The following is a 27,267-nucleotide window of genomic DNA, read 5'->3' as shown; positions in this document are numbered from 1 at the left end:
ACTTCCAATCCTCTCATCTCATTTTCAACTTTTTCTCCCCATTTTAACTATGGGGTCATGCAACGTCTGACATATTAAAATAGGTTTGGATCAGGAAAAAATCCATTGCTCTTTTGGCTGTTTCCTTGTGCACTGGCACATCACTCTTGACCAGATCCACAGGGAGGATTTCTATATTTCAACAGTGACTACTCATCAAAAATGATTCACTGGCAGTAAAGTGTCACCGTTGTCTTCATTTGATTAAGTAGCTCCAATTCTTCTCTCAAAGATTCAGATGAGGAACAAAGTATCCTCAGTTGCAAAGCATGTACTACAGTGCGGCTTACAAGGGCTGTTTCAAGACACAATGTCAAGGGAATCAGTTACTTTACCCGTGTGATAGGTGGAAGCTTACCAAGTCATTGCTTTCATCAGGCTGAGTGTAGCAGTTAGTGTCTGCTGTCTTTGCTGCTGTTTGATATTGTGCTTTCCAGAAGAATATTGTGCAAAGTTTCAATAAGACAACCACATGTTTTCAATGTCAATGGCCACATATGGGCTTAAATCCCACCATGGCAGCTGATGGAATCTAAGTTCTATTAATACATCTGGAAGTGAAAGCTAGCTTTGATAATATGAACTGATTGACCAGATAGACTTTTAGGATAATGTCCTTTATAGAAGGAAATCAGCTATTCTTACCTGGTCTGTTCTATATGTGACTCCAGACCCACAGTAATGTGGTTGACTCTTAATTACCTTCTGAAATTGCCTTCAGATAAAGGGGAAATTAAAGGTAGAGAGTGAATGATGGCCCAGTCAGTGACATTGGCATTCCTTGGACAAATAATAAAAGATAGCGGTACCGCACAGGTACCATAAGGAGACATTCGAGGTAAGAGAGCATGAAATTTCTATGGCAGGTCATGTGGAATTTGGAAAACTCAAACATTGATAAAACAGATCTCTTTCCTGGCCTTCATACGGACATAGTGTAATTCTGTAAAACATGTGTGTTAGGTGATGGAAAAACCTTAATATAAACTCAAATAATCACCATTAATACCAAACAAAACCATAAATTGTTGGAAAAACTCAGCAGGTCTGAGTTCTTCAGCAGTTCTTCAGAACTAGAGTTCTAGACCTGAAACATTAACTCTGTTTTCTCTTCATAGATGCTGCCAGACCTGCTGAGTTTAATACCATTAACATCCCAGATAGGGTCTTGAAATACCATGCAGTTGGATGTTAGGACACTGGAGAGAATGATTAACATTGATGAAAATAGGACTCTTCTGTAATCTTGCAACTATTGATGTGACATATTGGTTTCCAAAAGCTTTGCTTTTGAAGACAATTATAGCTAACTTAATGGTGAAAACATTTACTCAACTATGAACTACCAATAAAAAAATAGAGTGCCCATGGGTACTCCTTTTGTCTGAAGGAAGTCCAGTCCCCTCACCCACTCCAACCTCTCATCCTCACAACATGCAGTGCTCCAACCCTAATCACACCATCAAGCCAGCGGATAAAGGAGAGGGGGGGGGGGGGACAGGTGTAGTGGTAGTTTGGTGCTCTGGCCTCTACTCTACTGAAGCCAGGCACCAACTTGAAGACACCGCCTCCTACGCCCCCTCGACCACGGACTCACCTCCTATCACCAAACCATCATCTCCCAGACTGTACACAACCTCATCACCTCAGGGAATCTCCCACCCACAGCTTCCAACCTCATAGTTAGGGAACGCTGCACCGTCCAGTTCTACCTCCTACCCAAGATCCACAAGCCTGAGTACCCCGGCCGACCCATCATCTCAGCCTGCTCATGCCCCCTATACCCCCCTGCTCCAGGAATTCCCCACTTACATTCAGGACACCACCCATGCCCTCCACCTCCTCCAAGACTTCAATTTCCCTGGCCGCCAATGTCACATCTTCACCATGGCCATCCAGTCCCTATACACCTCCATCCGCCATGACCAGGGCCTCCAAGCCCTCCTGTCATCTCCACCAGTACCCTTCCACTGACACTTTAATTTGTTTGGTTGAACTGGTCCTCACTCTTAATAATTTCTCCTTTGCGTCCTTCCACTTCCTCCAGACGAAAGGGGTAGCCATGGGCACCCGCACAAGCCCCTTTTGTTGGCTCTTTGTCGGCTACATGGAACAGTCTATCTTCCACACTTACACCGGCACTACTGACCACATTTTCCTCCACTACATTGATCACTGCATCAATGCTACCTCGTGCTTCCACGAAGAGGTAGAACACTTCATCAACTTCACCAACACATTCCACCCTGAACTTAAATTCACCTGGACCATCTCAGATACCTCCCTCCCCTTCCTGGACCTGTCCATCTCCATCAATGATGACTGACTCAACATTGATATTTTCTACAAACCCACCGACTTCCCCAGCTACCTGGACTACACCTCCTCACACCCTGCCTTGTGTAAAAATGCTATACCTTATTCCCAATTCCTCCGTCTCTGCCACATCTGCTCCCAGGAGGACCAATTCCACCACAGAACACACCAGATTGCCTCCTTCTTTAAAGATCTCAATTTCCCCTCCCACACGGTTGCTGATGCCCTCCAGCGCATCTCTTCCACTTCCTGCACCTCTGCCCTCAACCCCCACCCCAACAACCACAACAAGGACAGAACCCTCCCGGTCCTCACCTTCCACCCAACAACCTCCATATACATCACATCATCCTCCGCCATTTCTGCCACTTACAAACAGATCCCACACAGAGATATATTTCCCTCCCCTCCCCATCTGCTTTCTGTAAACACAGTTCCCTCCGCGACTACCTCGTCAGGTCCACACACCCCAACAACTCACCATCCCCTCGCAGCACCTTCCCTGCCAATGCATGAGTTGCAAACCCTGCGCCCACACCTCTCCCGTACCTCCGTCCAAGGCTCCAAAGGATCCTTCCACATCCAAAGTTTCCGCATGTCATTTACTGTATCTGTTGCTCCTGATGCAGTCTCCTCTACATTAGGTAGACAGGACACCTTCTCACAGAGTGCTTCAGAGAACATCTCCAGGACACCCGCACCAACGAACCCCATCGCCCTATGGCTGAACATTTCAACTCTCCTTCCCACTCCACCGAGGACATGCAGGTCCTGGGCCTCCTCCAACGCAACTTCCTCACTACCTGACGCCTGAAGGAAGAACACCTCATCTTCCACCTTGGGACCCTCCAACCCGATGGCATTAAAGTGGATTTCACCAGTTTCCTCATTCCTCCCCTCCCCCCCCACCTTATCCCAGTTTCAACCTTCCAGCTCAGCACTGCCCTCATGACCTGTCCTACCTGTCCACCTATCCACTCCACCCTCCCCTCTGACCGACCACCATTACCCCTTCTTCCATTCACTTATTGCACTCTCAGCTACCTTCCTGTCAGCGCCACCCCCCTCCCATTTATTTCTCCACCCTGAAGGCTCCCAGCCTCATTCCTGATGAAGGGCTTTTGCCCAAAACATCGATTTTCCTGCTCCTCAAATGCTGCCTGATCTGCTGTGCTTTTCCAGCATCACACTCTTGACTCTAATCTCCAGCATATACTGTCCTCACTTTTGCCTATAAAACAGTTCAACTCCACTGTAAATCATCCACAAATGCAGGGAGTTTCAGAGAAATACAATCAGACTCTAAAGACAATGATTAAAGTATTTTGTCATAAGTATCCTCAAGAATGAGGTAAAGGTTTGGATTCGCTATTATTTGCTTCCAAGAGTCTCCAAATTAATTTACTCAGTTTCATCCATTTAAATTGAATCTATAGTCATAAACAGGACCATTGAAATTGATCAATGGAAAATTTTTAAGACAGAAAGATGATTCATCAGTATTTGGATTATTGTTCCAAATTTCAAGAAACAAAAATTCACAGGAGCATGAAAATTACCACAAAATCATCTTTACAAGCAAAGAGGAAAGACTGTAAGCTGAAACCAGAAGATTTCAAAGAAAAGGTAAAAGCGAGCTTCACAGGTCCATTAAATGCAATGAAGAGGGTTAATAAAATGTGTTATTTAATAATCCCCAGATCACAGGAAGAAGAATCAATTATATCATGTAACATATTCAAAACATTCGTGATAGTGAGGAAGATAAGTAAAGTGAGAAGGGCAGAGGATAACTAAGACAGTAAGGAGATGCAGATAATTCACAAATTGAACCTTTTACTATCTTATTAACCAGTATGGAATTATAGGAACAGTTAGAGCAGCAGATTCTCATACTTAAAGGAAGGAAAGTTACAGTAAGACTGCTTATAAAATTTGTAGAGATTCAATAGGGTGCATTCCCTTAGTCGGACATGATGTGGCTGTCGGGGAATTGGTACGAGTAAAACAAAATCATTATCATTTAAAAGAGACTCAGGTTAAAAACAGAGATTCAGTAAATGTTAGAAAGTCTCTTCAAACTCAGCCAAAGTAGTTGGAGTTCATCTTTAGTATTAGTTCCTGAATCTGATTGGACAACTAGGTTTGATATATGTTAAAGAAACATAAATGCAATAACAAAGACAGATTTGTACCAAATTCCTCGGTTAGAGGATTATATCAGTCCGGTTAACAATGCCTCATTCCTTACTAGATTGGTCTATTTAATGGGTACTGGCAAGTACCATGACATCAAGAGCTAAAGCGGTATCAGTTTTTGTTACACTGATTGTATCAATATCAAGTTATGCTGTTTCGGTTTAATAGCTCTCCAACTTTCAAAGGACCAAGCATATCCAATTGTGTGATTTATTTAGATTACTTACAGTGTGGAAACAGGCCCTTCGGCCCAACAAGTTCACGCCAACCCTCCGAAGAACAACCCACCCAGACCCATTCCCCTACATTTACCCCTTCACCTCCCCTATGGGCAATTTAGCATGGCCAATTCACCTAACCTGCACATCTTTAGACTGTGGGAGAAAACCGGAGTACCTGGAGGAAACCCACGCAGAACGGGGAGAATGTGCAAACTCCACGCAGACAGTTGCCCGAGGCGGGATTTGAACCCCGGTCTCTGGCGCTGTGAGGCAGCAGTGCTAACCTCTTTTGTATGTATTTATAGACTGTAAAACTTGGGAAGAACATGTGACACAGCTGTAAGCCTTATTCAAACAGGTACAGTTAGCTAACTTAGTAATAAACCTTGCCAAAACTCAGTTTGCAAAAATAAGTGTAACTTAATTACAACATATTGTAGGGAAAGGACAAGTGTTGCCAAGAAATTAAAGGCCCATAATAGAATTTCATGTCACTAAACTAAGCAGGAAATCTGCAGATATGTATGTCTTTGTCTAGTCTTAGTATAAATCTGTATACTAGTATAAATGAAGTAGGATACTAGTAACAGAAACAAAAATAAATAATTCGATCATTTTTTGTGATTGAACAAGACATTTACTCTCTTGATTTGGCTTGTGAAATAGTGAGACTCTATTTCTAGTACACTCCTATCACCAGGTTCATTATAGTTTTGACCATACCTTTAATATGGCTGACTGCCAACTCAGTAGTTTAAAGGCAACAGTGCTCCACTATTGTACTCTATAACAATGTAGCCAATGTCTGCATTACTCCAGCACCATCATTCTATGGGCTTGTAGAAAGTCAAGCTTGTAACAGAACTCCATGATAGCTCATTACTTGTTGCTAAGGTGCACCACTCCTGACACACACTAGTTATTCTTTGTAGAATAGTCAAGCATCAGGGGAGTCAATTCTTAAGCAGCAGCTTTTAAGCTTTCATTTCCCTGCACGCACCTCCTCAGAAAGGGGAATTTGCTTCCAGTATTTGCTTCTCTGTACAGCTATACATTACTTAGAAAAGAGAATTGAATGTCCATATCTATTAATATACTCACGCACAGGCACAAAATATGATCACAAAGGGTAATTAAAACTCATCTTTCAGAATCTTTGCATTCTCACTGTTCACTGGAGTAGTACCAGATGATTGGAGGATGACAAATGTTATTCCCTTGTTCAAGAAAAGGAATAGGGATATTTCTGGAAATTATAGACCAGTCAGTCGTACATCAGTGGTAGGCAAAATATTGGAAAGGATTCTGAGAGACAGGATTTATGATTACTTGGAAAACTATAGTTTGATTCAAGATAGTCAGCATGGCTTTGTGAGGGACAGATCATGCCTCACAATCCTTATTGAATTATTTGAGGTTGTGACAAAACACGTTGATGAAGGTAGAGCAGTGGATGTGGTGTACATGGATTTTAGCAAGTCGCTTGATAAGATTCCCCATGGTATGCTCATTCAGAAAGTAAGGAGGTGTGGGATTGAGGAAAACCTGTCTGTCATGGATAGCCCATAGAAGACAGAGTGTGGTGGGAGATGGGAAGTATTCAGCCTGCAGCTTGGTGACCAGTGGTGTTCTGCAGGGATCGGTTCTGGGATCTCTGTTCTTTGTGGTTTTTATAAATGACTTGGATGAGGAAGTGGAAGGGGGGGGGGGGGGGTAGTGTGGGGTGGTGGTGGTGGTTAGTAAGTTTGCCAATAACATAAAGGTTGGTGGAGTTGTGGATAGTGTGAAGGGCTGTTGTCGGTTGCAATAAGACATTGACAAAGTGCAGAGCTGAGCTAATAAGTGGCAGGTCAACTTCAAAATGTGAAGTGATTCACTTTGGAAGGTCAAATTTGAATGTAGAATACAGGGTTAATGTCAGGAGTGAAACTATTACTGTATTCTAACAGATGAATGGCTTAACAGACAATCATTTTTTCAATGTATAATTTCAGTTACATCACACTGCAAATTTTTGCTATAAATTCTGTGTTACGATCGAGCCTTCCACAATAACCTGATGAAGGAGCGTCGCTCCGAAAGCTAGTGCTTCCAATTAAACCTGTTGGACCATAACCTGGTGTAGTGTGATTTTTAATATTAAACATTGTGTGTTAATGGCAAATCATAGTGTAGAAGTTACTGTAAATCACAGTGTAGAAGAGTTGTGCTTCAGCTGTGGAAAGTCTTAAATGATCTTCATCTGGAGTCCTGCCTCCAGTTGTCAGCAATTAATGCACCTCAGAATTATTTACTGGAATAAGAGCATAGAGGAAAGGTTGAAAGCAGTGTACCAACTCCATGTATTCCCATGATGATGTGGAATTCCTTTCCTCCTCAAAAGGGTATAGATGCTGGCACTGTGATATATTTTATTTTGTTAAGTAAGAGATTTGGACTATGAAGCAAAGCTGATTAAATTGAGTAGAGATACTGAGGCGTTGTGACCTAATCCTGATCCTGTATATATCTAAGGCATAAGATGCACATTAGAATCAGTCTAAGATGGTGCTTTAGTGATGAATGCAGTCCTTTCGAAGAGAAGGTTACCTATTCAGCAGTGAGAATGACAGGAAGACTTGATGCTTTCACTTGAGTCCTGAAGTTGGGAGTCAATGAAATAATCTCTCAGATTCAGTAAGGTTGCCAATGTGCCTCACTTGGTTGAAGAGCTTCAGAGCAGAGGAGATGGCCTGGGGGTCCAGTGGGAAAAGGACTCACCCAGTGGGAAAAGGACTCACCGAGATCCTTGTGGAGAGGGGAGGAGAACTTCTTCAAAGTGGACATCCTTTCGCAGCATGGTTTCCAGCAACTAGGAGAAAGTGAGGATTGCAGATGCTGGAGAGTCAGTCAAAAAGTGTGGCGCTAGAAAAAGCACAGTAGATCAGGCAGTATCCAAGGAGCAGGAATGTGATAAAGGGCTTATGCCTGAAACTCAACACTCCTGCTCCTCGTCTGCTGCTTGACCTGCTGTGCTTTTTCCAGCAGCACAATCTTTGACTCTGACTCTCCACCATCTACAGTCCTCACTTTCTCCTAATGTGACATATTTGATATTTTGTATTTTGTTAAAATGTGTCTTAGTGGGTCTTCATGGTAAACTTTTGCAGTAACATAGAGAAAGAATGTCAGCTGTTCATTCACTTTCTAAATGCATCTGCCCTTCATCTTTTATTAGGGTAACCTTCACCACATCTATCACAATTACTTTTGATTTATTACCCTTTAAGTAGAATAAGTAAAAAAGAGCAGGATACCCAATTTTACGAGCACCTCATCCTCCATTCTTGAGCTCAATTCTTGTGTAAATCTAATAAGTTACAGGATGTCCACATAACCATTCATCACGGTGAGCTAAAGGAGGAGTCAATGGCAGAGTAATATTATTGTTAGACTAGTAATCCAGAGGCTTAGGCTCTAGGGACAGAGTGGAATTTAATTTCACTGAGTTAAAAAGGAAAATCTGGATGGAAGGCCAATCTTAGTAATGCTGACCATGAAACTAGCATCTCCAGTAACAGAAACGCTTCTCCTCTTTTAGAGAAGGAAATCTGCTGTCTTCACCTGGTCCGGTCTGTACGAGGCTGCAGATCCACAGTAATGTTTTTGACTCTTAACTCTTCTCAAAGGATGTGACAGCAAATGCTGTCATCCCATGAACAAATAAAGAAGCATTATTTCCTTAGCCTACTGGCTCAGAAAATAATAGGTGCCACTCAGAATGTAATTGTGTATCAAAATCGGTGAGGCATGATGGTCTTTCAGCGATCTGTGGCTGCCTTTCAACCTGACGCAGCCTCAGCATGGACTTCCAGCCTTGAGGTGATTCCAGAATGGTCTCCTGACCTTGGGAGCCTCAAGGTGAACCCAACATGGTCTGGAGTCAAGGCCTGACACGGGCTGGAAACTGAGTGCCATCAAGGACTGGTTTGGAAGGATTGTTGTTCTGAACTTTTATTTCTCTATTTTATAATTTATTTCCACAATCTGTAATTCTAAATATTTTATTGCTTTTTTTCTCATTTTTTTCCTAAATCATGTTTTGAAGAATCTGTACCTAGGTACCTAAGATGGCACCGTAAATGGTGACTTGTAAACTTTTCACTGTATTCATTTGATTACATGTGACAATAAAGCTTAATTCAATTCACACAAACATATGAAATTGAAGTAGGCCATTGGTCCATCATAGCTGATCTTACTGTGACCTCAATAACACATCCCCACCTACTCCTAGTAAGTTTCAACTTCCTTGTTAGTCAAGAATCTATCTACCTCTGCCTCAAAAATAATCAATTCTCCCACTTCCACCACTGTCTGGCAAAAAGAGTTCCACAGATCCACAAGTCTCAGAGAAAAAAAGCTCTCCTGATTTCGGTCTTAAATGGAATGACGCCTTATTTTTAAACTGCATTCCCTAAATCTAGTCTTTTCCATAAGGGAAAGCATCCGGTCAGAGTCCAACATGAAAATTCCCCATATATTATTATCTGCTTCAACCCTTTTATCACAGGCATCACTCGAGTGTCTCTTCTCTGACTACTTTGAATGCATTTGCACCATCCCTTAAGTAAGGAGTCTAAAATGTATTGTATTCCAGATGTGACCCCATCAATATTGTGTACAACTGATGTAAAACATGGCCTTGCAATAAACATTTCATTTGTCTTCCTAGATGATCAGGTGGTTACTGAATCAAAATCATATGGACCGTACAGTATCCTCGGGTAAGACAAAGGGTGGAGGGGTTTGCTTTTTAATCAACAACTTGTGGTGCACGGACATTGCAACCCTAGGCAGCCATTGCCTCCCAAACCTTGAATTCCTCACCATCAAATGCTGCTCCTTCCATCTACCATGACAATTTACCACTGCTATACTAACTGCTGTGCACATACCACCACAAACAAAGGTTGAGGAAGCTCTGGATGTGCTGTACTCCACCACAAACGCCCTGGGGACGGAACACCCCGAGGCCCTGTTTATTATAACTGGCAACTTCAGTCAATCCAGTCTAAGGAAGGTGTTGCCCAAGTACCATCAGAACATTACCTGCACCACCAGGTGCCCGAACATTTTAGACCACTGCTACACCCCTGTGAAATATGCCTACCGCTCCATCCCCCAACCTCATTTCAGGAACTCCGACCATAATGCCACATTTCTTCTCCCGGCTTACAGGCAAATGCTCAAGCAGGAGACCCCTTCATGGATATAGGTCCGGTGCTGGTCAGATGAGGCAGAAGATCAACTCCGGTGCTGTCTGGAATCAGCTGAATGGGCAATGTTCAAACAGTCTGCAAGTACCTTGAGTATGTCACCACCATCACAGACTTTATCAGCAATTGTGTAGAGGACTGCATACTGAGGAAGTCAATCTGGGTGTTCCCCAACAGGAAACCCTGGATGAATCAGGACTTACAGAACCTGCTATGAGGCCTTCAGATCAGGAGACCTACTCAAATATAACGATTCCTTGTATGATCTTCCCAGAACCACTAAGACAGCCAAGGACCAATACCGATCCAAACTAGACCCCAGGCAGACACCTGGTGACTATGGCAAGGGCTGAATGACACCACAGGTTCTAAAGAAACAGTGCAAGATAGCAGATAATGACACATCCCTCCCAGATCGTCTTAATGCCTTCTACACTCGCTTTGAGCAGAATTTTGGCAGAGAGGTAACACCTATTCCAACAAGTCCTAACGAAGCTATCCCAACAATCCCTGCACCAGAGGTCAGATCAGTTTTCCTTCGTGTGAATCCAAGGAAAGCGATGGGACCAGACGGAGTACCAAGCCATGCAGTCAGGACATATACAGATCAACTGACAGAGGTCTTCTCAGACATTTTCAACCTCTCCCTGCAGCAAGTCACTGTCCCTGCTTGTTTCAAGGGGACCAGATTCATCTATAAAGAAGAAGGCTTATGAAACATGCCTCAATGACTACCTTCCAGTGGTCATGAAGTGCATTGAAAGGCTGGTCATAGCATCAATCAACTCCAGCCTCCCCACTACTCTTGACCCACTCCAATTTGCCAATCGGACCAAACGATCCACGTCAGATGTCATATCATTTGCCCTTCTCTCCTCCCTAGTACAGCTTGACACCAAGAACAGCTACGTAAGAATCCTACTCGTTGACTACAGTTTGGCCTTCAACACTATTATTCCCTCGAGACTGATTACTAAACTTAGTGATCTCAGACTAAGTCCCACTCTCTGCAACTGGATCCTCAGTTTCCTGACGGACAGGCCACAACCAGTGAAGACTGGGGACAATATTTCATCGTCACTAACACTCAACACTGGAGCCCACAAGGGTACTCAGCCCCCTGCTGTATCACTATATACCCATGACTGCATCCCCAAATACCAGACTAATGCCATTTACAAGTTCGGCAATGAAGCCACCATAGTCACTCGAATCTCAGATGGTGATGAAACAGACTACAGACGGGAGTTGGAAGACCTGGAAAAATGGTGCACTGAGAACAACTTAGCTCTCAATGCCAGGAAAACCAAGGAACTCATTATTGACTTCCGGCAGGATGTTACTCATGTGCCCCCCCAGCACAGAGGTGGAGCAAGTGGAGAGTGTCAAACTCCTGGGAGTGGTCATCCAAAACAAGCTTTCTTGGACTGTTCATGTGGACGCACTGGTTACAAAGGCCCAACAATGTCTCTTCTTCCTCAGACAACTGAGGAAATTTGGCATGACAGTGAATACCCTTGCCAATTTTTATAGGTGTGCCATCGAGAGCATTCTGGATCAGTGGTGCTGGAAGAGCACAGCAGTTCAGGCAGCTTCCAACGAGCAGCGAAATCGACGTTTCGGGCAAAAGTCCTTCATCAGGAATAAAGGCAGTGAGCTGGAAGCATGGAGAGATAAGGTACAGGAAGGTGGGAAGGGGAGAGAGTAGCATAGAGTACAATGGGTGAGTGGGGGAGGAGATGAAGGTGATAGGTCAGGGAGGAGAGGTTGGAGTGGATAGGTGGAAAAGGAGTTAGGCAGGTCGGACAAGTCCGGACAAGTCATGGGGACAGTGCTGAACTGGAAGTTTGAAACTAGGAGGAGGTGGGGGAAGGGGAAATGAGGAAGCTGTTGAAGTCCACATTGATGCCCTGGGGTTGAAGTGTTCCGAGGCAGAAGATGAGGCGTTCTTCCTCCAGGCGTCTGGTGGTGAGGGAGCGGCGGTGAAGGAGGCCCAGGACCTCCATGTCCTCGGCAGAGTGGGAGGGGGGGTTGAAATGTTGGGCCACGGGGCAGTGTGGTTGATTGGTGCGGGTGTCTCGGAGATGTTCCCTAAAGCGCTCTGCTAGGAGGCGCCCAGGCTCCCCAATGTAGAGGAGACCGCATCGGGAGCAACGGATACAATAAATGATATTAGTGGATGTGCAGGTAAAACTTTGATGGATGTGGAAGGCTCCTTTAGGGCCTGGATAGAGGTGAGGGAGGAGGTGTGGGCACAGGTTTTACAGTTCCTGCGGTGGCAGGGGAAAGTGCAAGGATGGGAGGGTGGGTCGTAGGGGGGCGTGGACCTGACCAGGTAGTCACGGAGGGAACGGTCTTTGCGGAAGGCGGAAAGGGGTGGGGAGGGAAATGTATCCCTGGTGGTGGGATCTTTTTGGAGGAAATGTCGGTGGATGATTTGGTTTATGTGAAGGTTGGTAGGGTGGAAGGTGAGCACCAGGGGTGTTCTTTCCTTGTTATGGTTGAAGAGGTATGGTCTGAGGGCGGAGGTGCGGGATGTGGACGAGATGCATTGGAGGGCATCTTTAACCACGTGGGAAGGGAAATTGCGGTCTCTAAAGAAGGAGGCCATCTGGTGTATTCTATGGTGGAACTGGTCCTCCTGGGAGCAGATACGGCGGAGGCGGAGGAATTGGGAATACGGGATGGCATTTTTGCAAGAGGTAGGGTGGGAAGAGGTATAATCCAGGTAGCTGTGGAAGTCGGTGGGTTTGTAAAAAATGTCAGTGTCAAGTCGGTCGTCATTAATGCAGATGGCGGGACCAGGTAGGGGAGGGAGGTGTCAGAGATGGTCCAGGTAAATTTAAGGTCAGGGTACAATGTATTGGTGAAGTTGATGAATTGCTCAACCTCCTCGCGGGAGCACGAGGTGGCGCCAATGCAGTCATCAATGTAGTGGAGGAAGAGGTGGGGAGTGGTAATTACGGAAGATCAACTGTTCAACAAACAGTACTTCAACTCCATCTCAAACATCAAAAATTGTAAGTACAACAAACTTTTATCCACCCACCTCCATAACCATCACTCCTCAAACATTCCAGAAGATTCCCCTGGCCTCGGAAACACCATTAACCATGCGGCTGATGCAGCTACCAACCCCACGCTGATTGTTGATGTCACTTCCACCCCCATCATGGCCACTCCCAAAGCCACTTCCAGCCCTCACATCATCGCTGATGCCACACGCTCAGTGACTTCCTCCACTCCTACTGCTGTGTCTGCCACCACTTCCGCCCCCACCAGCGTCACTCACCTGCATTCTGCTGACACGCCCCCCACAGACCCCACTGTCACTATCCCCACCCTCCAGAACCCTGAGGGGCACATTACCCCTGCTCATGACTCCACCCCCATTCCCCCCATCATTACACCCACTCCAGGTACTGGCTTCGACCCCACTCCCAGCTCCACACCCACACCAGATTCCAGCTCCCAGCCCTGCCGAGTTTTCACTATCCCTCCAGACCTCCCCCTCACTGAGGACGAACGATCAGTCCTCAGCAAAGGACTCACCTTCATCCCCCTCCGTCCACGCATCAATGAATTTAATACATGCCGTGACGTCGAACAATTCTTCCGTCGCCTCTGCCTCTGAGCTTACTTTCACAATCAGGACTCACGCCCACCTTCCAAGGACCCCATCGCCCTCCTCCAACACACTGCATCCACCTGGAGGCCCCGAGCTGGCCTATTACCTGCCCTCGACATCTTCATTTCCAACTGCCGCCGGGACATTAAATGCCTCAACCTGTCTACCTCCCTCCCCACTCTAACCTCTCACCCTCACAACGCGCAGGCCTCCAATCTCTCTGCTCCAATCCCAACCTCACCATTAAGCCAGCGGATAAAGGGGGTGCAATGATAGTCTGGCGCACTGACCTCTACACCGCTGAAGCTAAACGCCAACTCGAGGACACCTCTTCCTACTGCCTCCTCGACCATGACCCCACCCCCCATCACCAAACCATCATCTCCCAGACCATACAGAACCTCATCACCTCAGGAGATCTCCCACCCACAGCTTCCAACCTCATAGTTCGGGAACGCCACACTGCCCGGTTCTACCTCCTTCCCAAGATCCACAAGCCTGACCACCCTGGCTGACCCATTGTCTCAGCATGCTCCTGCCCCACTGAACTCATCTCTACCTACCTCGACACTGTCCTATCCCCCCTAGTCCAGGAACTCTCCACATATGTTCGAGACACCACCCACGCCCTCCACCTCCTCCAAGACTTCAGTTTCCCCGGCTCCCAATGCCTCATCTTCACCATGGATATCCAATCCCTCTACACCTCTATCCGCAATGACCAGGACCTCCAAGCCCTCCGTTTTTTCCTCTCCAGACGTGCCCAACAGTACCCTTCCACCGACATTCTCATTCGTTTGACTGAACTGGTCCTCACCCTTAACAATTTCTCCTTTGAATCCTCCCGCTTCCTCCAGACCAAAGGGGTAGCCATGGGCACACACATGGGCCCCAGCTATGCCTGTCTCTTTGTTGGCCAAGTAGAACAGTTGATCTTCCGTAATTACACCGGCACCACTCCCCACCTCTTCCTCCGCTACATTGATGACTGCATTGACGCCACCTCGTGCTCCCGCGAGGAGGTTGAGCAATTCATCAACTTCACCAACACATTCCACCCTGACCTTAAATTTACCTGGACCTTCTCTGACACCTCCCTCCCCTTCCTGGACCTCTCCATCTGCATTAATGATGACTGACTTGATACTGACATTTTTGACAAACCCACCGACTTCCACAGCTACCTGGATTACACCTCTTCCCACCCTATCTCTTACAAAAATGCCATCCCGGATTCCCAAGTCCTCTGCCTTTGCCATATCTGCTCCCAGGAGGACCCATTCCACCATAGAACACACCAGATGGCCTCCTTCTTTAGAGACCGCAATTTCCCTTCCCACGTGGTTAAAGATGCCCACCAACACATCTCGTACACATCCCGTACCTCCCTCCTCAGACCACACCCCTCCAACCGTAACAAGGAAAGAACGCCCCTGGTGCTGACCTTCTACCCTACTGACCTTCGCATAAACCAAATCATCCACCGACATTTCCGCCACCTCCACAAAGACCCCACCACCAGGGATATATTTTCCTCCCCACCCCTTTCTGCCTTCCGACAAGACTGCTCCCTTCGTGACTACCTGGTCAGGTCCACGCCCCCCTACGACCCACCCTCCCATCCTTGCACTTTCTCCTGCCACTGCAGAACTGTAAAACCTGTGCCCACACCTCCTCCCTCATCTCTATCCAAGGCCCTAAAGGAGCCTTCCACATCCACCCAAGTTTTACCTGCACATCCACTAATATCATTTATTGTATCCATTGCTCCCGATGCGGTCTCCTCTACACTGGGGAGACTGGGCGCCTCCTTGCAGAGCACTTTAGGGAACATCTCCGAGACACCCGCACCAATTAACCACACCGCCCCGTGGCCCAACATTTCAACTCCCCCTCCCACTCTACCGAGGACATGGAGGTCCTGGGCCTCCTTCATTGCCGCTCCCTCACCACCAGACGCCTGGAGAAAGAACGCCTCATCTTCTGCCTCGGAACACTTCAACCCCAGGGCATCAATGTGGACTTCAACAGCTTCCTCATTTCCCCTTCCCCCACCCCATCCTAGTTTCAAACTTCCAGCTCAGCACTGTCCCCATGACTTGTCCGGACTTGTCCGACCTGCCTAGCTCCTTTTCCACCTATCCACTCCAACCTCTCCTCCCTGACCTATCACCTTCATCTCCTCCCCCACTCACCCATTGTACTCTATGCTACTCTCTCCCCACCCCCACCTTCCTCTAGCTTATCTCTCCATGCTTCCAGTTCACTGCCTTTATTCCTGATGAAGGGCTTGTGCCCGAAACGTCAATTTCGCTGCTCGTTGGATGCTGCCTGAACTGCTGTGCTCTTCCAGCACCACTGATCCAGAATCTGGTTTCCAGCATCTGCAGTCATTGTTTTTACCACCATCGAGAGCATTCTGTCTGGATGTATCACTATCTGGTATGGGAAGTGTACCATTCAAGATCGGAGACAGTTACAGAGAGTGGTGAACTCGGCCCGGACAATCACAAAGGCCAACCTCCCATCTATAGAGCTGAAAATTTGTTGCTGGAAAAGCGCAGCAGGTCAGGCAGCATCCAAGGAACAGGAGATTCGACGTTTCGGGCATAAAATCCACACATAACCTCATCACCTCAGGGGATCTCCCATCCACCGCCTCCAACCCCATAGTCCCACCACCCCGCAACGCCCGTTTCTCCCTCCTGTCCAAAATCCACAAACCTGACTGCCCTGGCCGACCCATTGTCTCAGCCTGCTCCTGCCCAGCAACACATTTTCATCTCTGATTGCCAGCATCTGCAGTCCTCACTTTCTCCTCCCATCTATAGAATCCATCTACCAGGCCCACTGTCAAGGAAAGGCCGCCAGCATTCTCAAAGATCCATATCACCCTGGCAATGTTTTTCTGCAACCTCTACCATCGGGGAGAAGATACAGAAACCTGAACACACACACCAGCCTGTTTCAAAACAATTTCTCCCCTACTGTTGTTAGAATACTGAATGGACTCACAAACTCTTAATATTTGCCTGTACCTGTGTTTTTGTTTTTGCTGCTGTTTACCTATTTCTTACTTATCTTAGATTACTTACAGTGTGGAAATAGGCCCTTTGGCCCAACAAGTGCACACCGACCTTCCAAAGAGCAACCCATCCAGACCCATTCCCCTACACCTAACACTATGGCCAATTTAGCATGGCCAATTCACCTAACCTGCACATTTTTGAATGGTGGGAGGAAACCAGAGTACATCCACACAGACATGGGGAGAATGTGCAAGCTCCACACAGACAGTTGCCTGAGGTGGGAATTGAACACGGGTCTCTGGCACTGTGAGGTAGCAGTGCTAACCACTATGCCACCGTGCTATTTAACTATGTGATCTGCCTGTATTGCTTGAGTACATGCGACAATAAGTTCAATTCAATGTGTAGAGTTATGAGATTAGGGTGAGAGAATGACACAAAGCCAAATTGCTCATTTTGAGAGCTATGTAGAAATAAGGTCCAAATGACTTCCTTCTGTATCATAACAGTCCTGTGATTCTGTAATCACTTGCGACATCTGCAAACCAACTTTTTGTGGCTCATGTACCTGGACACCCAGATTCCTATGTACCTCATAGTTGTCCTGTAGAAGCTGCTGCACAGTTAATTCCCAACTATGACCCAATAACTCACAGTCCAGTCAGGGCTGGTCCGCATCTCTCTGGTAGGTCCATTCTTCAGGATGGTACTGGGTGCCTGTTCTGGAGCTAGGTGCTGTAGGCCTGATCTCAAGATGGCTTTCCTGCAAGACAAAGGAAATACTTAAGCATTTGACCAGCAAAAGATGCTCACATGAGCGATGAAGATCTTGGCAAGCTATAAGTGGGAGGGGGCTGAACTTTCCCCAGGACAAGTCCTTGTATAAAGCTAGGCTTGACCTCTCCAGATGACATCATCCTGAAATCAACAGGAATTAAGTGTTCATCTCCAGGACTCTGCTGTGAGCATCAAAAACCATAGCAGCACTTAAAACAAACAAAACACTTTTATTAACAATTAGCTGCTAACTGTAAAAATATTGTGGATGGGATAAAAGCTGTTTGGCAGGGTGAGGGGTTGTGGGAGGAGCTCATGTGATTTAACTACCATGAAAATGTCTAACCAGAGGTGATGGACCTATACAAACCTTGAGGAACATTCACAAATCAATGTAAAGTTTTGATTTCTGCAGGTGTAGTTATAATGAGCTTTTGTTTAACAACGACAATTTTGATTTATGTTGCTGCTTTCATGTAGTAAAATGTGTGAAGGATGTATCAGGATTTTGGTTAATAAACAAACCTTGACAGCAATATGCAGTCTTAAAGAATTGGGGCCGATGGCCAAAATTCACCAAACAGTTCAGAGGTCAGTCTGTAAATTTGAAAGTTCGTTTTCAGATGTTTCGTCACCATTCATAACATCATCAGTGAGAGTCTCTGGTGAAGCACTGGTGGTATGCCCCACCTCTCTATTCATAGGTCTTGGTTCCTTGAGAAGCTAACTTACAGACTTTTCATCAATCTGAGCTACAAATCTTTTCAAAAATCGCTAGTTAAGAGGTCAGTTGTAGGGGTTAGCTTCAAGGAGGAAAGAGAAGTAGAGACAGAGAGGTTCAGGAAAGAAATTCTAACACTTATGGCTTTGGCAGCTGAAGGGACGAGAACCTAAGTGTGGAGTGCTTAAAATCAAGATGTACAAGAGGTGAGTAACTTGCGAAACTGAACTATTGCAATGGAGATGGTGCTTTGGAGATTACAGAGACTGGGAATTAGATTACAAGTTTGACATTTTCAGTCTTGATCAATAGTTCTCACTTGGCAAATGGAAGATAGACCAGAAGAAGAAGAGGAAGACCAGGGAAGAGTTCCTTAACACCTCAGTTGGAGAGCAGAGTGCTGCCCCACCACTTTAACAAGACCAAAACATTTTATGCCATCATCAAGTTTGTCCTCTGGTGTTAGTGAACCATTCCCAGTTGTCACAGCTGTATACTTTCTTTATCTATTGGATGAGAATTTAGGAGTTATGCTTGGTAGGTTTGTGGATGACACCAAAATTTCATAATTCTTTGAAAGTAGAGTTGCAGGTAGATAGGGTAGTGAGTTGAAAAATGTGGCGCTGGAAAAACACAGCAGGCCAGGCAGCATCCAAGGAGCAGGAGCATCTGTAGTCCTCACTTTCTCCTGGATAGGATAGTGAAAAAGGCATTTGGTATTCTTTCCTTTATTGGTCAGAGGATTGACTACAGGAGTTGTGAGGTCATGTTGCAGCTATACAGGACGTTGGTTAGGCCACTTTGGAATATTATGTGCAATTCTGGTTTCCTGCCTATCGGAAGGATGTTGTGAAACTTGAAAGGGTTCAGAAAAGATTTACAAGAATGTTGCCAGGGTTGGAGGATTTGAGCTATAGGGGGAGGTATAATAGGGTGGGGCTGTTTTCCCTGGAGTGTTGGAGGCTGAGGGGTGACGTTATAGAGGTTTATAAAATCATGAAGGGCATGGATAGTATAAATAGCCAAAGTCTTTTTCTGGGGTGGGTGAGTCCAGAACTAGTTGGCATAGGTTTAGGGTGAGAGGGGAAAGATATAAAAGGGACCTAAAGGGCAACTTTGTCATGCAGAGACTGAAGCAGATATGGAATGAGCTGCCAGAGCAAGTGGTGGAGGCTGGTACAATAGCAGCATTGAAAAGACATCTGGATGGGTATATGAATGGGAAGAGTTTAAGAGGGGTATGGGCAAAGTGCTGGCAAATGGGATTAGATTAGCTTAGGATATCTGGTCAGCATGGGCAAGTTGGACCAAAGGGTCTATGCTGTTCCATCTGTACAGCCCTATAACTCCACGACTAATAATCCAGAGGTCCAAGCCAATGCTGTGGGATACTGGTGTTAACTGGTGCTTTTGACAGTTGATGAACAATAAATAACTTTGAAATTGAAAGCTAGTCTTGCTGATAGTGACAACGAACCTCTCATCAATGCTTGTTAAAAGCCTGTCTGGTTCACAATATTCTTTAGAAAAGGAAATCTGCCATCCTTGCCTGTCTGACCTAAAAGTGACTCCAAACACACAGCAATGTGGTTGACTCTTGACTGTCCTCTGAAATAGTCGAGCAAGTCATTCAGTTCAAGGGCAATGGGGATGACAGCAAATGCAGATCTTGCTAAGTGGGTGCCCATATCCCACGACAGAATAAATGAAAAAAACAAGATACCAATCTATGGGTAATGTTGGACATGGAAGCTTGTAGGTAGGTTGAAGCTGTGCTCTTCCACACCACTAATCCAAAAAATGAAGCTGGAGGAGGTAAGAGAATTGCTGGGGCCAAGACTATGAAGGGATTTGAAATAAAGGATGAGAATTTTATATTTCAGTTTGTGAGACAGAAAGCCAATCTCAGAAGCACATGTGCATGTACTGTGATATACGTTTGTGCATAGACAGTAAGGTTTAGATCAAGCTTGAGTTCATGGAGCACAGAAAATGTAATGTCAGCCAGGAGTACAATGGAATTGTCATGTCTGTAAGTAACGAAGGCATGGATGAGGGCTTCAGCAGCAGATGAGATGTGGTTGGGCAGAATCCAACAATGTTGTGGAGTCGAAGGCATACAGGCATATTGATGGCACAGACTCGAAGACAGATACCCTTCTGTAGGTCAGATTCAGCTGTTAGGCCCTCTGTTACAGAATAGCCTCATGCTTTCACTTTTCAGGCTGTTCTACGACATGGGGCAGTACCTGGAGAAACACCACAAACATATATTATACACAGAGGCTAGCAGTGAGGGAAGTAAATGCCAAAATAAACAAGGAAGTATCTTTGTTGCTATGGGAACACACACTATAATTGGTTAAAAAAGTCAGCTTTTTTTAGGCATTCAAAGCATCAGGGAGGAGAAAGCTAAGACTGCAAATAGTGTAGATCAGGGTCGAGAGTGTGGTGCTCGAAAAGTACAGCAGATCAGGCAGCATCCAAGGAGCAGGAGAGTCAACATTTCAGGCATAAGCCCTTCATCAGGGTTTCCCATTAAGCTAGACAGTGTGAACTGTGAATTAACCAGATGGAACTGGTCAGCATGAATCTTAAATTAACCAGAAGGAGCTGGTCAGAATGAAAAGAGCATCTTTTGAGTATTTGTCCCAACATTGGGTTTGCTCTACAGTACTGATCATCTGTGTGCTACAGTCAGACCAATAGATGTGTACTGTTCTGTTTTCTTTAATTCTTTCAGAGGGATATAGACATAACTGGTTAGGTCACCATTTATTACCCATCACTAATTGCCCTTGAGAAGGTAGTAATTAGCTGCCTCCTTGAACCACTGTTGTTCTTGGGGTATTGGTGCACTCAAAGTGCTCTTAAGGCAGGAGTTTGAGGAATTTTTTGTAATTTCTGACTTGCTTTTATAGTCACTATATTTATATGATTAGCTCAGTTCAGGACCTGGTCATTGATAACTCCCAGGATGAAGATGGTTGGGAATTCCATGATAGTAATGCCATTGAGTGTCAGGAGGAGATTTTCTCTTTATGGAGGTGGTCATTGCCTGGCACATGAGTGGCTTGAATGTTAGTTGCTGTCAGCAGTTGTGCTATATGATGATCATACTCTGATATTCCTTCCACCCTTGCTGCCTCACTAGTTTCATTATCAGGTCTCTCTTGATCATTCCTAAGCTCTTTCCATGTCCAGAAACCAAAGCCTGCTTCTGTATAACATATATCCAGCCACCAACCTGCATCACTCTCAGTGTCTGTATAGATGTTTACTGCCTTTTCATGTATTCTCCTGGACTTTTTGCCATGCTTCTCATGTACTTCATTCAAACTTCAATCCAGCTGTTACCAGCCTTCGAACAGCTGGTTTTCCGCATCTTTAGGGGAATATGGTGACCTAATGGGAACATCAGTTAATTCAGAGGCTAAGGCTTTAGGAATAAGGGTTCAAATCCCATCAGAGCAACTGGTGCAATTTAAATTCAATGAATAAAGTCGAGGAATGAACAATAGCTTCATGATCATCCTTACTCAGATTAGTATTGATTCTGGTAAAGATCTGTCTGGTCCATTGATGGTTTGCAGAAAATAGAACATAAAGAAGTACAGCACAGAACAGGCCCTTCAGCCCACAATGTTGTGCCAAGGATTATTCCTAATCTAAAATAACCTAACCTACACAGCCCTCAATTCACTGCTGCCCATGTGCATGTCCAGCAGTCGCTTAAATGACCCTAATATCTCTGTTTCCACCACCACTGCTGGCAACGCATTCTATGCATTCACAACTCTCTGCATAAAGAACCTACCTCTGATATCTCCTCTATACCTTCCTCCTAATATCTTAAAACTATGACCCCTTGTGCCAGTCAATCCTGCCCTGGGGAAAAGTCTCTGGCTATTGTCCTTAGGTCCAAGTCTGGCCTACATATGACTGGGTCATAATCTGGAATTCCTTCCCTAACAGTGTGTGTGCCTAACCTTCATACACTGAAGTGGTTCAAGAATGTAGCTCATCACCACCTTCACAAGAGCATTTAAGGATGGGCAACAAATGCTAAGCCAACCAATTACACTGACAAAAGAATTTTAATCAAGCTGTCAACCTCGATGTTCCCAGGATAATGTCTTTGTCTCATTTCTATTTAGCTATTTGAAATAAATACTGTAGGAATTGATAATCAAAATGTTATCCCCAACAGTCCAGAGATCAGGAAAATGCCTTTTTGGAACAACTTGGCATTTCCAGCTGGAATTTTCTAACTCTTCAACGCAATGCCTGAACTTCATTGTAAAATATTTGATCAGAATTGGTGAATATTCTCTCTTTGCCAGTTCCTGTAACTTGCAAAAATCTCACGAGAAAGGAGCATTAACAGATCACAGCATGGATTATCCTAATTTTTAATGATATTAAGAATAAATTAATATGTTGGCTTTTTCTCACTTGAGGTGTCAATGGCAGGGTTGCTGACAGATGGAGGGCTAAGGGACAGACTGGCATATTTCACACACCATGTAAGTAGCTATTAGTAGCGTCACACAAATAGCTGTGAAATTCAAGGAATTCTGAAGCTCAATTGTCACTGCCCCAGGGATCAGCTGTTAGATAAATTAATCAAACCAAATTCTTCCAACAGTTATGATCCTTTTCAGAGCACCGGCAGACAAAGCAAGAGATTAGTAGGGCAAATAGCATTTTACACTGTTGTAAGGCGGTGGAAGTACAAGAGTAGGAAAGTTTTGCAAGCATAATGTAGAGTTTTATTAAAGACTACACCTGGAGTATTGTGGTAAGCTTCCTTATTCAAGTAGGAGCATGCTTGCTTCAAAAGATCTGAAACAAATCTTAGATCGCTATGTAAAATGTGAGGATTTGTTCATTGTGGAAACTCTGGAGTTTAGAAGAGAGTGATCTAATTGAAATGTATGAAATTCTTAGCAGGTTCAATGGAGTAGATTCTGAGGGGCAATCTCCCCTCGGGCTGGGAACCATAGCCTCTGAATGAGATATTGGCTATTTCAGACTGAGAAGAAGAGAATTATCTTCACTCAGGGGTTTGAGAGTGGAATTCTGAGCTCCACGTGGTTGTGGATGCTCTGTTAATTATTGAGTATAATCAAGATAGCGGTCAGTAGATTTTTCAGGCATTAAGAGAATCAAAGGCTCTGGGAATAGGACTGGAAAGTGGAGTTGTCATAGAAGGTCAATCATAATCACATTGAATGACAATGCTGTTCAAGGAGCCAGTATGGCCTACTCCTCCTCCTCTTTCTTCTTTGAATGCTCTCATAAGTGTCAAACACTGCAATATTCAAGTACTCCCAATTCAATTATCACACAGCGACATGCAAATATCCCCAACATATAAAACTAAACATCCTAACTTCCCCATTGCACATTGTTAAATGCAAGTTATACCAACGAATAGGGTGGCAGGCTTAGAGAGAAGTTAAAAATAAAGCTTAAAGAACTGAAAAAAATAAGATAAGAACAAAACCTGCAGGGGCGGTGGTGTTGTGATACTGTGTCACTAGTAACCCAGGTTCTAAACCCACCACAGCAATGGTGGAATTTAAATTCACTGAACCAATCTATGATGTAAAGCTGGTCTCAATAATTGTGACCCCTACAACTATCACCAATTGTTATAAAAACCTGGTTGGTTCACTAACATTCTTTAGGGAAGGCAATCTGCCATTCTTACCTGATTTGGTCCACATGTGATTCCAGACCAAAAGCAATGTGGTTCATTTTTAACTGCTTCCTGAAATGGCCCCAGAAACCACTCAGATCAACAGCAATTAGGAATTGGCAACAAATACTGGCCTTGGGAGTGGCATCTACATCCCATGAAAGGAATAGATTTTAAAATGCAATGTTAACAGTAACAAATAATATAAATACTTCAAAGTTCAAAACAAATTAAGGAAATAAAAAATTAACTAATTAAAACATGCCAGACATGATTAAAATAATGCAATTTACCACTGTGCCTCAGAGGGCTCTATTAAAGGCAGGCAAAGTCTATTTCTGGGACTCTGGGTCTATACTTAACATATGAGGAACATCTGATCATTCTGGGTCTATTCTCGATGGAGTTTAGAAGGACGAGGGGGGATCTAATTGAATCATACAGAATACTGAATGGCCTGGAGAGATTAGATTTTGGGAAGATGTTTCCTTTGGGAGGAGAGACTAGGACCTGTGGGCATAGCCTTAAGAGTAAAGGGAAACCCTTTTAGAATGGAGATGAGGAGAAACTTCTTCAGCCAGTGGTGAATCAATGGAATTCATTGCCACAGAAGGATGTGGAGGCCAGGTCACTGAGTATAATTAAGACTGAGATAGATAGGTTCTTGAGAATCAAAGGTTACAAAGAGAAAATGGGAGGATGGGGTTGAGAAACTTATCAGCCATGATTGAATGGCAGAGCAAGCTCAATTGACTGAATAGCCCAATTTCTGCTCCTGTGTCATAAAAGTATGTAGTACAGGCATAAAGTAGGTGAATCAAATGTGAAAAATTTAGCTCAACATATTTGACATCACTGAGACCTTGAGACAAATTGCATAGCTAAAAGATAAATATTCCTGTGCACAAGTAGGAAAAGAGGGATCAGAAAAGCTGGATTTGCAATATTGACAAAAGACACAAATATGAGAAAGAAGGGATATGGCCTAGAGGTAAGTTAATAGATACTTTTGATTCTACAAGGAGATTATATTCGCTGCAGTTAAAAAATTGAGGGGGATCTCATATAAACCTATAAAATTCTAATAGGACTAGACAGGGTACATGCAAGAATTCAGTTCCCAATGACCAGGGAGTCCAGAACCAGGGGTTACTGTTTAAAGATGTGGGTTAGATTTTAGGACTGAGATGAGGAGAGATATCTTCACCCAAAGACTGATGAACGTAAGGAATTCTCTGTCACAGAACTTGGTTTTAGACACAGTTCTTAGGGCTAAAAGGATCAAAGTGGTGAAAGTGGGAACAGGGTACTGAGTCAGATGATCAGTCCTACTTCTGCTCCTCTGCTCCTATTTTCTATAGTGTCTATATGATGCGTTTCCTACAATCCAATTGAGCTCATGGACTCAGAAGTCAACTAGCCCACACTGGAAGCAGGTCATATTGATTCTGAGCCTCAGCTTTGAGAAAGGGTCAGTTAGACTCAAAACGTCAGCTCTTTTCTTTCCTTACAGAATCTGCCAGACCTGCTGAGATTTTCCAGCATTTTCTCTTTTGGTCTTTTTTTTGTTATGTTCACAGGATGTGAGTGTCTCATGCCTAATTATCCAGAGAGCAGCATCACATTACTGTGGCGCAATGGTTACATGGTCACCACTGGGCTAGCTTCTTATTCCAGTTGTTTTTCTTAAATTCAAACTTCATCATCTGCCACAGTAGGATTTGAATACACATCCTCCAAACATTAGTCTGGGGGTTCTGGATTACTAGTCCAGTGACATAACCATGATGCCAGCCCCCCTTGCCCACAATGGCAGCTGTGTAGTCCTAGCAGTGCCAGGATTGAATGGTAGCCACTGCTGGAACTGCGATCAATCTCCATGGAAGAAAAACCATAGAGACTGGACTTCAAGCTAAGTGTAAGGACAGGCCTAGCGGAGAAAGCTCAATGAAAGGAGTGGAAGAGATTATTAAGCAAGGTTAAAAGGAGTAGGGTTAAAAGGGTGGAGGGTTAAAAGGTGGTCTGATCCGGTCTGAGGGTTGGTTCTTATGGGCCCAGGGGAGCTACTAAAGGGTTTAAGCTTCTTCTCTGACAGTGGCTTGTGTGGTGAAAGTTGGGTATCTCTGACATCCTCTGCCACAAATAAAGTAAAGGCAGATATAGAATATGGCCCTGAAGTGACCAATAAATCTTTCCAGAAGTAAGATATAAATGATTTGAATGTGAACCTAGGAGGTATAGTTAGTAATTTTGCAGGTGATACCAAAATTGGAGGTGTAGTGGACAGTGAAGAAGGTTACAAGAGTACAAGAGGATCTTGATCAGACCTCACCATCAAACCAGCGGATAAAGAGGGCGCAGTTGTAGTCTGGCGCACTGACCTCTACACTGCTGAAGCCAAACGCCAACTCGAGGACACCTCTTCCTACCGCCCCCTCGACCATGACCCCAACCCCCATCACCAAACCATCATCTCCCAGACCATATAGAACCTCATCACCTCAGGAGATCTCCCACCCACAGCTTCCAACCTCATAGTCCGGGAACCCCACACTGCCCGGTTCTACCTCCTTCCCAAGATCCACAAGGCTGACCACCCTGGCTGACCCATTGTCTCAGCATGCTCCTGCCCCACTGAACTCATCTCTACCTATCTCGACACTGTCCTATCCCCCCTAGTCCAGGATCTCCCCACATACGTTCGAGACACCACCCACGCCCTCCACCTCCTCCAAGACTTCCGTTTCCCTGGCCCCCAATGCCTCATCTTCACCATGGATATCCAATCCCTCTACACCTCCATCCGCCATGATCAGGGCCTCCAAGCCCTCCGTTTTTTCCTCTCCAGACATCCCCAACAGTACCCTTCCACCGACACTCTCATTTGTTTGGCCGAACTGGTCCTCACTATTACCAATTTCTCCTTCGAATCCTCCCACTTCCTCCAGACCAAAGGGGTAGCCATGGGCACATGTATGGGTCCCAGCTATGCCTGTCACTTTGTTGGCTACGTAGAACAGTTGATCTTCTGTAATTACATCGGCAACACTCCCCATCTCTTCCTCCGCTACATTGATGACTGCATTGGCGCCACCTCGTGCTCCCGCGAGGAGGCTGAGCAATTCATCAACTTCACCAGCACATTCCACCCTGACCTTAAATTCACCTGGACCATCTCTGACACCTCCCTCCCCTTCCTGGACCTCTCCATCTCCATTAATGATGACCGACTTGACACTGACATTTTTAACACACCCACTGACTCCCACAGCTACCTGGATCACACTTCTTCCCACCCTACCTCTTGCAAAAATGCCATCCCGTATTCCCAATTCCTCTGCCTCCGCCGTATCTGCTCCCAGGGGGACCAGATCC

The 27,267-nt window shown here is 45.0% G+C and overlaps 1 protein-coding gene across 1 annotated transcript in view; it reads right to left on the bottom strand.

Moving 5' to 3' along the window:
* The window catches only part of dgki (diacylglycerol kinase, iota), a 197,505-nt gene extending 180,047 nt beyond the window's left edge, over positions 1-17,458 (bottom strand). The window contains exon 1 of the mRNA XM_060839555.1: positions 17,345-17,458. Coding sequence (XP_060695538.1) covers positions 17,345-17,368 — 24 coding nt within the window. The 5' untranslated portion in view covers positions 17,369-17,458. The remainder of the gene's footprint in view (positions 1-17,344) is intronic.
* Between the last annotated feature and the right edge of the window lie 9,809 nt (positions 17,459-27,267).

This window comes from Hemiscyllium ocellatum, chromosome 19 (genome assembly GCF_020745735.1).
Source record: "Hemiscyllium ocellatum isolate sHemOce1 chromosome 19, sHemOce1.pat.X.cur, whole genome shotgun sequence".
Lineage (NCBI taxonomy): Eukaryota > Metazoa > Chordata > Chondrichthyes > Orectolobiformes > Hemiscylliidae > Hemiscyllium > Hemiscyllium ocellatum.
Note: the sequence above shows the minus strand (reverse complement) of the source record. Positions and strands in the feature narration are given on the sequence as shown.